At 28.3% G+C, this 17,337-nt stretch overlaps 1 protein-coding gene across 9 annotated transcripts in view; it reads right to left on the bottom strand.

The window, feature by feature from the left end:
- LOC142332173 (uncharacterized) overlaps positions 1-17,337 on the bottom strand; it is a 231,092-nt gene that overhangs the window by 58,424 nt on the left and 155,331 nt on the right. For all 9 annotated transcript variants that reach the window (XM_075378478.1, XM_075378455.1, XM_075378465.1 and 6 more), the window contains one exon: positions 5,292-5,384. In XM_075378478.1, the coding sequence (XP_075234593.1) occupies positions 5,292-5,384 (93 nt within the window). The remainder of the gene's footprint in view (positions 1-5,291; positions 5,385-17,337) is intronic.

The raw sequence follows: 17,337 nt of genomic DNA, 5'->3' as shown, positions 1-17,337 counted from the left end.
GAGAATTGTGCATTTAGACAAATTTAAACGTTTTTTTTTTTTCATTACAGGATTTGTGTAACAACTTCACAAAAAATTACACTTTGTCAGACATGTTTTGAACACAGCTTATCAGTAAGTGTTGAACTTTATATGATAAAACTGCCATACTGCAAGAAAAACTATACAATAAATGCCACCACATTTAACAATCATAATAAAACAAATAGAACATTCTAAATTAAAAAAGTGACATTTCTAGTAGAAGTATATTGTAATTTTTGTACTGTCAATACAATTTTACTTTAAGCCTAGTGCAGTTCTCATTGTCATACAACAGCTGATATTAGTATTGGCGAGGGAAAATTAGTCACATGACTGACAGTAATACATATATGTGGTATAGAAATATAAACATTAATTTAATACAGTATAAATAATTAAAATAACACATCAAAGGAATAAAAGAAACAGTAGTTAAAGAAAATATTATTTAACTTATTGAAGAAAAACTATTAATGTGTAGTATTAAAACAAATTCATGCAAACTAATAAAAAATAATGATTTAAAAAAACCAAAAAAAGTACTGACAAAAGAGAAATTTGGTTGCAATAATACTTCTAATTATTCATGCAAAATAAATAAATCATGCTGCATAATTACAGTTATAATCATTAAACACATTATACAGCCTTTAAGCCTGTATATAAAAAAAAAAATATTTACATAATGTGATAAAATAAACACATGTAGAAAAATTTATGATAGCAATACAAATTCAATTACAATAAGTTTAATTATGAAATTATCTAATTTAAATATTTCAATGAAAAGTTGTTAATAATTTAAAATTTTGGGTTCAAATCCAGTTCCAAGCTTGGCATTTTTGTTATAAATTTTCATATTCTCATGCACACGCTTTCAACACTTCTGTAGTGAATTAATCATCAGATAAAAACCTATTTATCTAAAAAAAAGAATATAAGTAAACATTTACACATGTATGTTATTTTATTTAGTTTGTACCAACTAACATTATCTATGGTATAATGTTATTCAAAGTGAATAATGAATACTTCAAAATGACAGAGAAAAAATGCTAGACTCTTGCCAGCAATCAAACATGAGAGTAAGTCATCAAGAAGCAATGTGTTAAAACTATACCAACTTGCCAGATAGTTGACACTGATTAATTCAATTTTGAATCAATCATTTGATTCTGGCAATTAATAAATTCTGGTTTGTGGAAAGGTGTTTTTAAAATTCTTTATTGTATGCAAACGACAGAAGTACAATTTTGTTAGGAATCTTTTTATGTTGTAAGCCTTTAGGATTGTATAATGAAAATATTCCACAGAAAACAAAAAAACAAATGACATGGTAAGAGCAAATGAATTAAGTCCACACAAAATTTTTTTTTTTAGCAAACCACATTTTGGAATAAAACAGACCACTTAAATATTTGGGATGTAAAATATTGTTTGACAACACCATGATTGAAGCAAAAGATCTGGCAGTATTTGTTACTTAGTCTGATGCTCCACACCAAGAATGCAGGCATAGAAGACTAGATGAAGCACACAATTAAAATTTTCTAAAACTACTGACTTAATAAGGAGAATAAGGAGTAAAATAGTTTCCCTTAGCCTTCTTGACTGAGCTTAATATACTACTGATGCAGATCAAGCTCACTGGAATGTAGGACATATTCATTCCTATAAGTAACATCTTCAGTCTGTTCATACACAGGAATTGGCTGTATAAAAACATCATTAATCACAAGAACATTAATTCTGACAGATGCCACTTGTATCCCAAATATTAATATAAGCAGCAAATTAACTGCTGCTAATATTAATATAACAATATTCTGCCACTTTAAATCACACAGAGAAGAATCAGAAAACTAATTTGTTCATCGAGTTCCTTAAAGCAAACTTATCAATCACACCTCAATATGAACAATGAACTGCTTCTTTTCATTCACATCAGTGGTTGATCATAAACATGGTAAAAAAAATACATAAAACACTAAATAAAGATGTATTTAAATACAGATGTTTTTTAAATTAATTTTTATACTTGAAAGAGAATAATATAGAACTTATTTGAAAAATAAGTAAAGATCAATGACACATCTTTAAGTACACATCATTAGGTAGACTAACATTCAACACGTGTTCTGATGACAATAAAGTTGCATTAAAGTACCACATAGGCAATTTCTTAGTTATATTAGCCCTTTATCTCTTGCAAAGCATAATTATATACCATACTAACGTTAATTTGCCAACATTAATTTCTACATTTAGTAAGTTTTATTTCACTTCGAATAAAAATTATTTATTAAATAGAATTTTATACATTTTATGTCCTGTGATTTATGAATTTATCTTTTAAAAGTACAACTATGTTGATATTTATGAAGTTTCACAATATTTAAAACTACTTATTACTTGATATATCAGATGCTAGAATATAAACTAAACAACAGTATGTATCGCTAATCAGAATTTATAGTTACCAAATGCAATACTTAAAAATTAATTCTGTTTAATTTTGACAAGTAGACGCATGACCCAGTAGCAGAAAAGGGTCTACTCAAACTGATCCATAATTACTTCTTGTTACCTAATGTACCAAAACTACTACATTATTCTAGGAAGTTTGCTAGAATTTTCCAAGAATATTACAATAATCAAATGTTTGTCAGTGAAATATATCTTAACATATTATATGTTATAGACATAATAAAACAATTCATATTAGGACAGAGATCAAATTATTGATACAGAATTTTTGTTTATCTTTCTTTCTCTTATTTTCTTGTTCAAGCATTTGGGTAGCTTTTTTTCATAAAAAGTAAGCAAAGCATGAGCCCCTTTCCTCAAAACATGGTTATATGATACATGACCAGTCCAAATAAAGAAATATATAAAAAATAACCATAATTTTTTATCTACTAATAAAATAATGTTCCATTGTTTACATTAGAAGATAAACTAATCTTTGAATTATGATTCATTTCATTTAAAAATTATGAATCATCACAACTATGCTTAACATAATCTCAAAAAAAAAAAATTCCAAACAGTATGTTTTAATTCCTAATAATTTTACTGTATATAAAAATACTGAAAATCGTATAATTCTTCACTAAATTTTATTTGATTACACTTGCTTCATTTTGGGTAATGTATTGATTTAATAAATAAATAAATAGACGGCACCAGATTAGATAACAGGAACATCAAATTTCTTTCTAAATATGAAATATAATAAGCTACTTCATTTCAACACCACAGTATATCAGAACGCCAGTTATTTTAGTTAATAAACTCCTTGCAACAAAGTCAAGTACACCACGTATATATTTTAAAGTTAAGTACATTAGTTATTATTAAGTGCATTAAGTATATAGTTGTTGCAAAGTATCCAATAAAATAATGCAATTATTGAAATTACTTGGACAATTATACAAAGTTACGCTGACAATTATACAAACAACATGGGAGACGAGTAAGTTTTCTTGCAGTTTTTTAACTGCCTTTAATAATAGAACTGACAGAACTGCTTACATTTCATCCTAGAAACTAGAGGAATCAGATTCCTGAATAATAAAACTTGTCAGTATTACGTAACTTCTTACACAAAAACAAAATTGTTTCTTTTTAAAATTACTGTTAAAGAATTGTCGTTCAACATTTACCATTAAAGCAAAAAAAAAAAAAAAAAAAAATAATAATAAATTATTAACAATAATTAATCTAGATTTAATATCTTAATGGTTGCTTCAAATTTTAAAGAAATTTAAGCAAATCTAATTTTAATTAGATTCTGGTATATAATCAAGCTGATTCTCAGCTGAGTTATTTATTTTACTGAAATAACATCAGTTTGACATCGTGTCATATTCATTATTTCATGACAAACAAATAAGTTAATGCTGTCCAGAATATTTAACAAATTTTTTCAAGAAAATATTTAATTAAATTTCAACAATTTAAGAAATACAATTCTCACAAACAACAAAACTTATGCAAAACTAAATTTCTAATTTAATTGCAAAAATACCATCTCAGATGACAATTTCAAATATATACAGATTTTTCAAATTTTCTTGTAATTTGTGTTGATAAGACTTTAGCTCATAAAATTCCTATAATATTACCAAAGTTCACTAAAAGTAATTGTATATTAACACATATCAGGTAAGACATTTAGATTTTAATGCCAAGCATTACAGTTAAAGCTTGTTTAAAAATACAAAAAAAAAACACCTTTATTTATGTTTTTTTATTACTAAAAAACCCTGGATTTAGGTCCAACAAAAAAAAAAAATGATATGAAATTTTTAAAAAGTCTGATTTTTCTCTGTCAAATTAGATAACTAAAGCATTGATCAATTTTAAAAGCAGTAGAGTATGTTATAAATAAAGCAACTGACAAAATGTCCAAATAAAGCAATTTAATTTGCTATCAAGCAAATTTGAAATCATCACATCAGAATTTATTTATTTACAATATAATATAAATACCAGTAAATTATTTATGTATAAATTTTAGTAAACTTTAATACAAAGAAAAATTTGGCATATTATGTATAATTCTTTACAGTTAGCAAAAGTACTATCATGAAATAGAAATTCACAAACTGCTGTACAAGTATAAAACTAAGGTTATTTATACAATATATAAATTTATTTATTAGTACCTACAATGTTGATTTCAATCCAGTACGCTCATCAACATAAATATAATTAAATCATTATAGAGAAATTAATATAATTAAATTAATTAATCTTGACATTTTGCAACATAATCAATCAAAAACTTTGAAAAAATGTGGCTGACATTTAATAACATGTAAGAAAATAATAATGAATATAAAATTTTTTAGCATCATTACACATCCTGAGCACAAATATCTTATGGAAAAGTAGTAAGTAACAAAACAGACAGCACTGATTGCAAATGGGATTACCTACAAAAAATTATTAAGAACAAACTAAATAATGTACAGTACTCGGATAAAATGTATAATACGCTTCAGCAAAGAAAATAAAGAATTATGATTTTAAACAACACTGAGTAATTCAACAGCTTTGAAATACCTAGTGAGAATTTGCTGTTTTAAAATTAAAAAATGAACATTTTTAATAAAACTGAAATAAAAAAAAATAATTAAGAACGTAAGAAAGCAGTTATTTAATTATACACTGCCACAAATTTAATAAAAGAATAAATATTAAAACTAATAAAATAAATAACATGCTGAAATAACAATACGTTAACAGAAAAATACACTTACTGGATCATGTGGATGCCTGTAATCTGAAGAACTCTCCCCACCGGTTGTACTTTTATCATCACTTCGATCCCACTCCACCTCTTTCTTTAAAGACTGCAAATAAAAATAAATAAATAATTTTGAGAAATTAACAAAAGATCAGTTTTACAAAAGATCATATATATATATATATATATATATATATATATATATGTGACTTTTTGAAATTTTGAGTTTAAAGGGTTAACATGGATTTTTGAATATTTTTTGAAACCCAGTTATTTTTTTAATTTCTCGATAACAAATGAAGATATTAAATCGATTTTTAGTGTGCGTAATCTTCATGTGGATATCTTAAAACAAATTTCTAGATTATTCAAAATTCAACCTAGAAAGAGGTGCAACCTAGATAGGGGGGGTTAGAAATTCAGAACAATGATTGCAGATTTTTCCCATTTCCACCTACACTAAATGAGATGTTCAGTAGATGTGAGCCTGCAAATAATATTCATCAAATAAATACCTAAAAACCATTTCTACTTTTTTTTTGTAATTTTGATTTTTTAATGTTTTAAGGGTGATTTTTTAGCGTACGGTGACATGAGGTGGCTCAACCAACATTGTCACTGCCACTGTTACTGTATGTGCAATGCAACTGGCTACAACTGCATAAGTAATTACATAACTGAATAAATAATCTGATTATCTCAATCAGTATATACCTAGCATTATACCAATCCAGGATTTCTTATAAAACTGTTCGTCATTCTTTATGAATTAAGCCAGGACAATCACATGCCAATGGTAGATTATGTGTAAATTATCTAGAGCAGGCAAAACCTCTAGATTGATTATACCTAACATCACAAGATCTAGGATTTCTTTGGGTTTCTTTGTTCGTGAAGCCTCATGCGTCAAGTTGTATCCATTGGCTAGAGCAATCACATGCCAATGGCATCTTGTACCTAGAGTCACATAGCTCTAGGTTTTCTTTAACAGTGTTGTTCGTGCAGATTCATATGTCAAGATGTACCTAGCTTGGGAGTCCAATCCCAAGCAAATGATGGATATACCATCAAGGTGCCTCAATGCAACCAAAGTAATTGGGAATCTAACAACAAGCAAATGATGAGTATACCATCTTGTTGCCTTAATGCAACCAAATTAGCCTTTAGCCTGATAGCTTAAGTAGCCAATAGTGTATATGTTTGCGTTGTATTTTGTATGTGTATTTATGTTGTATGTATGTTTGTGTTGTATGTATTTGTATCTGTATGTTGTACACAATCTGTATACTGTATAGACGTATGGGAGCAATCTGAAAATGGTAATTACAATTACATCAACATAAGTATGCATCTAAGAAGAATATACATTAATACAATATTTAAATACAAAACAAATGAAATTACATGATAATGTTGAACCATAAATAACAAATCTAATAAACTGTTGTTACAAATATCATAACAACCTATAAGAAATACGTTATTACTCATTATAATATATCTCTTAATTCAATCACTTATAATTGGTAATAGATATAGTTTATGTGTAAGTCTCTTTAGTAGACCTTTAGCAGCATCTACATCAGCCACTCTCACAAGAACTAGGATATACTTGAGAGACAATGCTGTGCTTCCATTGCAGTGGAGTGAAACGTTTGTTGGTGATCAAGACCAAATCACCAACAGCAAGATTTCATTTGGGAAACTGCCATTTATTTTGTTGCTGCAAATAATGTAGATGGTCTTTAGACCAACACTTCCAAATAGACTGAAGAAATTTTTGCAATAGCTGCCAGCATCCTAAATAAAAAAAACATTACAAATAGCATTGATATATTAATTGGAGCTCAATTTTACTTGAGTCTCATTCTACCCGGGAAATTTATTCAAATTTTTAATGATTCTATTCTGCAAGAGACTAAACTAGGATACATAGTTAGCGGTTGAATTCTAACAAATGTTAAGCTCAATAATTCTACTACATCATTTCTCTCTTGTAACGCTTCTACAAATCTCTCTAATATAATCAAGAAATTCTGGAAGATCAAAGAAAACAATTCTGATATTTCACTTAATAACAGTTCCTTATGCAAAAGTGCTAAATGTACAATTCAGTACTAAATGATTTATATTAATAGAATTAAAAATATAATTCAACAGTACAAAGGAATAATATAAATCTTAAAAAACCTACTTTTACCAAAATAGCACATACATGCACGTGCGTGCACACACAGACACACACACATATTAAAAATTCACTTGCAAAATATTGAACTTTTTCCTTGACAGAAGGACCTTTTATAGCTAATTAGAAATACCTTTCTCAGTATATTTATGCTTGCCAGCAATACTTATTAATATTTCATTCAATTACACTACCAGTAACTCTGGCTACAGACAGTGCTATCACAAGTGTTATAGGGAAAAAGCCCATATTTTGAGAATGAGCCATTTAATAATTTGTTTTGCCATGTTGCTGAATGAAATAAATAAATGTACAGTTGCATGTACATGTATAGTTCAAGTTAAAAGTCTTAAAATTAATCTGATGATAACAAGTGATTGTTACCTACCGGTTTAGAATATGGATAAGCTAAATCAATACAAATTAAAACTTAAGTTACAAAAAAATTCATGTATAATAATTTTCATTATCACTATTATTAGACAAATTCAACAAGGATAATTGTAAATATTATGTTAATATGAATGCTATGATGTTTAGAGTAAATTGTAAAGTTATTATATTATTATACTGCTATAAGAAAATTAAGCAATAGCATAAATTAAAATTTGTTTAGTTGCCCATTTGCAAAAAAATTTAGACATCCTAAGAAAATAAATTAAATGACTTCTTAAGGTCAGTAAGGTAATCAGTTCATGTACTGAGAACAACTCAATATGACCTTTTACTCATAACATCAAAGAGAGAAATTTGTAAGTTTTACAATAAAAAATAAATAAGACTGAATAGTCTACATACACCAAACAAAATGTAAAATCAGCCATTTTAGATGATGCACTCTGTCATAAGGTGTAGTAATTATGTATTAATATTACAGAGTAAATTTACAATTCATCATTATGTTAAAGTCGTGATACAGTATATTAAAAAATAAAAAAAATGTGCTATTTGTTTTAATGAATTAATAGCAAAAAGACTTAAAATGTTTAGGTTAGGTAGGTAACTAACTATTGATTCTGCAAAGTAGAGGAATGGAGTTTCACTAATATCATTCCCCACTATTTCTTTTAATATTTTTTTCTAAACTGCCATGTGACATGCAACATTTGCTTCCATTTTTTTTCACTAGAAGTCTGTTACATTACATTCAAATAGTATTGCTTACAAACTGAAAAAAAGTAGGTTACTCACTTAATTATGAAAATCTTAGGAAAAAAGTAAATAGAACACTACAATATTATTGCATAATACCATAGGTACATGAAAATAGAAAAAAGATTTTTTAAGTGATTTTTTAAAACAACTCTGCTTGATCCTTTACATGAATAACATGAGTCAAGTATAAGAAAAATGTTGAAGTGTTTAGAACAAGATGAAAAACCAACCTGGTAGAAAAATGTCTCAATATATTTCTGAATATCTGTTTCTATTCTTGAACTCTTGTCATGAACAACAATGAAAAAAAATTAGTTTTATTATTGAATGTTTGACATTCTATCATAAAAAGTTTTGTCTCACATCCTCAAATTAAGAAATGTTAATAATTCAATTATCTGCAATTAAACATCATTGTATCTAAAAAAAAAAATAAATAAACAATCCAAATAAACATCTTATATCAAAACATTTGGTTAGCAGTCCTTTCTATTCTTTTAGACCGTCTACTGTAATTTCACATTCGTATAGTAATAGCTTTGTAGAAACTGGACATATGTTTTGAGGTAAATAAAAATAAAAGGAAAAAATTTAAACTGTAAACTTTTTAAATGAGAACTGAACCAGATTAAATAAATAGTTTTAAACCTCAATATTGCTTTCAGTCACTATTGTGGCTATCTTCATTGACTGGCACTATATTTTCATCCTGGTGTCAGGTTATCTTATTTCTCGCAAAATTTTGAGTTAGACGGATATGATTTAGAATGTGGTCAAAAAGTGTGTGTATTTGGAATGGTGTCTGTTCATTAAGTATAATTTTGTTTTATTTTTATTTATTTATTTCATAATGTTTGATGTGTGTTAAGTGTGTTCTTTATTGTATGTGAAGAAAACTTGTTGTAGTTTTGATAGATTTATGATTTAACTCTGAGATGCTTGGGAAATGTTGACTCTCAGTTATTATTGAGATATTTAAACACACACTGACTGTTTGTTTGAAGTGCATCCCATTTCACTAATGTAGAATATTATATCATAACATTTCATTTTATTTATTACCAGTACAGGTTGATTTGTTTGTTTGTATGGAGACACTATTTTTTTGTGCATAATGCTAAGTCTTGTTTTGTTTGCTGTTCACAGGCAAAATTATATCAAGATTATTGTGTGAATAGATTACTTTTTTATTTTGAATAACAAGTTGTCCTACATCAGTACTTTGTATGGTTGTTTCTGAATCAAGGACGACTTTTTAAAAGTTGATCTGTTTGTTGTGAAGCATAAAATATTCTTAAGTCCTTTGTTTAATAGTACCATTTCTGCAAGTCATGTTTGTTAAATGTATAATTCATTAGGATGATGAATGTACAGGGGATTTGGATGCATTTAGATTTTGCTGTTTCAGTACGTTTCAAGTGTTTAATGGTGTGTATGAGATAGATTTTATCATTTTGTTTTCACACAAACGGTTATACAGTCTTAGCCTTTGAATAAAAAAACTGAAAAAATCAGTCACAAACTTATAAAATTTGGATTCATCATTATTAAACTGTAAGTAAATCTGCAGCTTTCTAAAAAATAAAATAAACAATTATTCAAAGAACACAAATGTTAAGTGTCTGTAATAAACAAACAATATCTGTAACTGTTTAGCATTTGAAATTGGTTAAGTGGGATTCAGGTTCAAACTAAGATGAATATTTAAAAGATTTCCAAAAAATACAGAATCAGTATTTCCAACCATATTGTAGATTCAAAATCCAACAAAATTGACAATAATCTTCATATTTTACAGTTTCAGAAAAACACATTTCAATATGCTTAAACATACACAAATGAATAATGAAATTATTTGCCAAGAAAATTTGCCAAGAATTATTTGCTTTTTTGCCAAGAAAATGTAGCTCTCTGCATTTTCATATAGCAATGATGGAGGCGCGTTCCTTGGTAAAATATTCCGGAGGTAAACTAATCCCCTGTTTGGATCTCTGGGTGGGGACAACTAAGGAAGGGGTCACCAGAAAATTAAAAAATAACATTCTACAAGTCGGAGCGTGGAATGTTAGAAGTTTAAAAAATGTTGGTAGTTTAGAAAATTTAAAGAGGGAAATGGATAGGATAAATGTAGATGTAGTAGGAATTAGTGAGGTTCAGTGGGAAGAAGAAAACTACTTTTGGTCAGGTGATTTTAGAATAATTAACTCAGCTTCAAATAATGGGCAGGGAGGAGTAGGTTTTGTTATTAACAAGAAGATAGGGAAGGGCGTAGAATATTTCAAAATGCATAGCGATAGAATCATTGTAATAAGGATAAAATCAAAACCTAAACCGACAACAATTGTTAACGTCTGTATACATATAAGCACCCATGATGATGATGTGGTAGAGTGTGTATACAAAGAAATTGATGAAGCAATTAAACACATAAAAGGAGATGAAAATTTAATAATAGTTGGAGATTGGAATGTACGCATTGGAAAAGGCAAGGAAGGAAATATAGTGGGCGAATACAGGCTGGGCAAAAGGAAAGAAAGAGGGGACCGACTTATAGAGTTTTACACAAAGTATAATTTAGTAATTGCCAACACCCAGTTTAAAAATCATAATAGAAGACTATACACTTGGAAAAAACCAGGCGATACTGCAAGGTATCAAATAGATTATATCGTGATTAAGCAAAGATTTAGAAATCAACTTGTTGATTGAAAAACTTACCCTGGAGCAGACACTGATAGCGACCGTAATTTAGTGATAATGAAATGTAGAATAGGGTTTAAAAACCTGAAGAAAAGGTGTCACATGAATCGGTGGAATTTAGAGAAGCTTGAGGAAGAGGAGGTAAAGAAGATTTTTGAGGAGGACATCGCAAGAGGTCTGAGTAAAAAAAATAAGGTAGGAAATGTAGAAGAAGAAAGGGAGAATGTTAAAAAGGAAATTCTTAAATCAGTAGAAGCAAACTTAGACAGAACAAAGAGAACTGGTAAAAAACCTTGGGCTTCAGACAATATATTGCAGCAGATGGATGAACGTAGAAAATATAAGAATGCTAGTAATGAAGAAAGTAAAAGAAACTATCAACAATTATGAAATACTATAAACAGGAAGTGCAAACTAGCAAAAGAAGAGTGGATTAAAGAAAAGTGTTCAGAAGTGGAAGGAGAAACGAACATTGGTAAAATAGATGGAGCATACAGGAAAGTTAAGGAAAATTTTGGGGTACATAAATTAGAATCCAATAATGTGTTAAAGATGGTACACCAATTTATAATACTAAAAGTAAAGTCGATAGGTAGGTGGAATATATTGAAGAGTTATATGGAGGAAATGAATTAGAAAATGGTGTTATAGAGGAAGAAGAGGAAGTTGAAGAGGATGAAGTGGGAGAAACAATACTGAGATCTGAATTTAAGAGAGCATTAAATGATTTTAATGGCAGAAAGGCTCCTGGAATAGATGGAATACCTGTAGAATTACTGCACAGTGCAGGTGAGGAAGCGATTGATAGATTATACAAACTGGTGTGTAATATTTATGAAAAAGGGGAAGTTCTGTCAGACTTCAAAAAAGTGTTATAGTCATGATACCAAACAAAGCAGGAGCAGATAAATGTGAAGAATACAGAACAATTAGTTTAACTAGTCATGCATCAAAAATCTTAACTAGAATTCTATACAGAAGAATTGAGAGGAGAGTGGAAAAAGTATTAGGAGAAGACCAATTTGGTTTCAGGAAAAGTATATGGACAAGGGAAGAAATTTTAGGCCTCAGATTAATAGTAGAAGGAAGATTAATGAAAAACAAACCAACATACTTGGCATTTCTAAATATAGAAAAGGCATTCGATAACTGGAATAAAATGTTTAGCATTTTAAAAAAATTAGGGTTCAACTACAGAGATAGAAGAACAATTGCTAACATTTACAGGAACCAAACAGCAACAGTAATAATTGAAGAACATAAGAAAGAAGCCGTATTAAGAAAGGGAGTCCAACAAGGATGTTCCCTATCCCCTTTACTTTTTAATCTTTACATAGAACTAGCAGTTAATGATGTTAAAGAACAATTTAGATTCGGAGTAACAGTACAAGGTGAAAAGATAAAGATGATGCTAAAATTTGCTGATGATACAGTAATTTTAGCTGAGAGTAAAAAGGATTTAGAAGAAACAATGAATGGCATGGATGAAATCCTACGCAAGAACTACCGCATGAAAATAAACAAGAACAAAACCAAAGTAATGAAATGTAGTAGAAATAACAAAGATGGATCACTGAATGTGAAAATAGGAGGAGAAAAGATTATGGAGGTAGAAGAATTTTGTTATTTGGGAAGTAAAATTACTAAAGATGGACGAAGCAGGAGCGATATAAAATGCCGAATAGCACAAGCTAAACGAGCCTTCAGTAAGAAATATAATTTGTTTACATCAAAAATGAATTTAAATGTCAGGAAAAGATTTTTGAAAGTGTATGTTTGGAGTGTCGCTTTATATGGAAGTGAAACTTGGACAATCGGAGTATCTGAGAAGAAAAGATTAGAAGCTTTTGAAATGTGGTGCTATAGGAGAATGTTAAAAATCAGATGGGTGGATAAAGTGACAAATGAAGAGGTATTGCGGCAAATAGATGAAGAAAGTAGCACTTGGAAAAATATAGTTAAAAGAAGAGACAGACTTATAGGCCACATACTAAGGCATCCTGGAATAGTCGCTTTAATATTGGAAGGACAGGTAGAAGGGAAAAATTGTGTAGGCAGGCCACGTTTGGAGTATGTAAAACAAATTGTTGGGGATGTAGGATGTAGAGGGTATACTGAAATGAAACGACTAGCACTAGATAGGGAATCTTGGAGAGCTGCATCAAACCAGTCAAATGACTGAAGACAAAAAAAAGAAGGGGAATAAACAGAAAACCCAATAACATCTTATTACTGCTACCAAATTGAATTTGAAAAAACTAACTTTGTTTTATAACTTGATTTTTTTTTTGATAAGACTTAAGTATGAAATACAACATGATTTTATTTTTAATTCTGAATGACAGTCAGGACTCACCAAGCCAGAAAAGAGAATTGTATTATGCATCGTTAAACTAAAGCCATTAAGATTAAACACTGAAAATCTCCGTATTTTCTGGAAGCTGCTCCTAAAAATGTTTCAAGAACAGCACAACAGACATGGTTAATGCAAATGGAAAGTGGTTTACAGAATTCTCAGCCAACCTCTATATTTATTCTTCACTTCTCAATAGAAAATATTTAGTCAATTTGCAATAATAAAACTGATGTACCTACATCAATTCTGATTGTCTCTAAAAAAAAATATTTTTCTTCAGTTTATTCTGTAATGTTTACTTATTACTTCTAGGATGAGCTAGGAATAATTTTCTAAAATTACTTAATATGACTTCCGTCATAAATCCATAGAAGGTTATGTTCATCATTTTTATTTTGAGTTTAATAAAAGTAAAACTACAATAAATCAGCTTAGAGTATGCAACAATACCTACTACATGACAATTTATTAGTAAATCTTGCTTTAGCAAGTCTGCTTCTAACATAACAATCAATGAAATAATTTGTAAAAAAAACTAAATAAATTAACCAAAAAAATCTGTACTCTAGAAGAAGCTACGTTTATTGTACTGAATACTAACAAGGGTTTATAGGGAAATCAAATATGTCAAACTAGTTACATAAAATATATAACTTTTTAAATACTGAAGTAAAAAGAATAATTAACATGTCTTTCACGAACCTTTCAAAAATTAAAAAAAACATATATTACTGAGATTGATGCATTAAAAGACATCTCAAAAAATTATAACCTTTTAAAATGAAAATTTAAGAAAAGTCTATAATAGTTTGTAAAAAGTTTTTTCCAGTTTCTGCATAAAAAAATATGCTTAAACATACACATTACAGCATTATTCTTATGACTAAAATAATTATCTTAAAAAAAAAAACAGTTTATAAAAATGGTAAACAATAACATAACAGTACTACACTCCCAATAACTACCAGTACCATACATCTCAGGAATGGTGAACCTGAGACTGTACAAGACTACACTTGTACATATGTATAATTACATTTATACATATCATCCTCATTCATCCTCTGAAGTAATACCTTATAGTGGTTCTGGAGGCTAAACAGAAAAAGAAAGTACTACACTCCCTGAGATGTTCCAGATGTTATGAACCATAATCATCTTACATGAACCATGTAAGTCTCTTGTAAGTCTCATGTAAGTATCTCTTCACACTTACAATATGATTGTACTAAAATATACAGTATGTCTCAGTATCAGCCTCAAAAGTAGAAGGATGTGAAGCAAGGATAATTTTCAAATGGCTGATGAGGTTTGTAATAAACCAATGCCCATGGAATGTTACTTTAAATTATATCAAATGCACCAACCCTTTGGATGAATGTTTGAGCTAGTAATTAAAACTTGCTGATGACCACAACAGAAGAAATAAAAAAAAAGAAATAGACCAATAAAGTTAAAGAAATAAACAAACTATAATTACTTAAAAAGTAAGATGAAAATTTTATTAAACTACTGCTAACAAATGTTATTTGAATGGTATTGATGAATCTTCTTTTTCTTTAATTTGATCAGAACCAAACTCTTACTCTAAACAAAATCATTTAATTTGTTAAGCAATTGGTTTTTGTGCATTGGTATAGTGTGGAACTTTACTGAAGATAAATTAAAATCATGTTTGTCATCACTGTACAGGAAAATGGATTATTTTCAAGAGAGTTTTATTTTTCAAATAATCAATGAATGAAGCTTTAACTTGATGAAAACTTATTTAAAAAAATCATGACAGCTGTTCTGGTTCACAGTACCTTCCTCAGGTGTTATGAACAGAAAACTATATTAAACGTGCATTAATGTACTTTTAGCTACAAAACAAAAAAGGTAAATACAAACACCAATATATATATATATAAAGAAAGTAAGCATAACAGGATGTGACACATGTATCAGTAATATATAATTAGTAAATATAATTGGTCGATTCAGAAAAAAAGAGCTGGTATTAACAAAAAGATAAGAACCCCATTTCATATCCGTAAGTTTAATAACGGTGACTATTCAAGTCTGATCATTTAAAAGTAAATTAGAATTTTTAAGTTTATTAATCTCCAATGACTAAAAGGTTCAGTTTGAAACCTTTGTTCTTAATATGATATACTTTGAAATTACCATTAAAAACATCATTTTCATCAATTAAATGACAGGCATAATTAGAAAAACCTTTTTATTATTAGAAAAGTAAGATTCATATCTCTTATATGTTTTTTTAAAGATCTACCAGTATGACCAATATAAACTTTATTACAAGTATCACATTCAAGTTTTTAAACTCCAGATTTTTTAAGTTTATCAGTTTTACTTTTGTTATTCTTAATAAATTTACCTAGATATTTATCAGATTTGGAAGCAATATCAATATTTCTGTTTTTAGAAAAATGACTAATTTTCTCAGTGGGTTTACATACTGAGAAAATTATACTAATAAAATTACTACAGTTCTATAAGTGAGTGTGTGTGAAATTTCTTTTGTTGGAATGAATTACTTAATGAAAGAAAAACTTTGCTAATTGCAATTTTATATAATTTATTCTGAAGTAGTTGACCAATCAGACTCACTTTGTAACTATCATCCACTGTTATTTGTCTTGTAATAAGTTCTTTCTCAAAATTATCATCTGACATCATATAATTTAACAATCTTTGAATATAATTATTAAAAGCTGCTAATCTATGTACTAATGGATGTATGGAATGAATGCACTATGAATGGGAGCATCATTGTGCAAAGTTTTTTGATGATTGCTAAAGTCCAATTTGTTTTTGATTTTAGCAATATTTAAATCTAAAAAAGATGATGTAACTATTTTGTTCAACCACCAAGTAAAAGCTATATTTTTGTGTTATGTGTCAGTAAAATTCAAGAATATTAGTAATTATCTCAAGCTACCTATACAACAACCAAAAATATTATCTATGTGAAATTTGCGCTTATTAAGATAAGCAAAAATTTTGTTTACTAAATCTTTCATAAAAATTTCAGCAATTAAGTGGATTACCCATAACTAAACTCTCCTTCGAAGTGTAAATGTTACTATTAAACTAATTTTGATTGAAACAAACATATAATGCCTCAACTATCTCAATTCTTGTAACTTCATTAGTTTTCTGTATAATCAGTAACTTTTTAACAATGTTGTTATCTCTTGTGAAGGAATACGGAAATCTTGTGAAAGAAAGCAGAATAGAATTATCTGGAATAAATAAATCCTTAATTTTCAAAAAAGCACAGTTGAGTTTTTAATACTAAATTTTGGTTGAAATTTAAAATGAGACTGGATAGTACTAATCATCCTCCTAGACCATTTAACATGAGGAGCATAATTAATATGAAACTACTGGTCTAACAGGATTATTTTCTTTAAGTAATTTAATAAAAGAGTAAATAATTTGGACAGCAGCAGATTCATTATTGTAAACATAAAACCATCACTCTCCCTGAAAATAAAACACTTCTTAATAATTCCTGTAACCTCTGTTTGAAATTTACCTGTAGGATCCACCTTAATAATATTAAATTTGTTAGGATCTGAAAATTAAAAAACTTTTGAGTTATAAGAGTTTCTGAGTTAAGAGAAAATTATTTCCAATGCCACAACAATTTTT

The sequence above is a fragment of the Lycorma delicatula genome, chromosome 1, assembly GCF_047948215.1.
Source record: "Lycorma delicatula isolate Av1 chromosome 1, ASM4794821v1, whole genome shotgun sequence".
In the NCBI taxonomy this organism is placed as follows: domain Eukaryota; kingdom Metazoa; phylum Arthropoda; class Insecta; order Hemiptera; family Fulgoridae; genus Lycorma; species Lycorma delicatula.
This window is presented reverse-complemented; position numbering and strand designations above follow the sequence as displayed.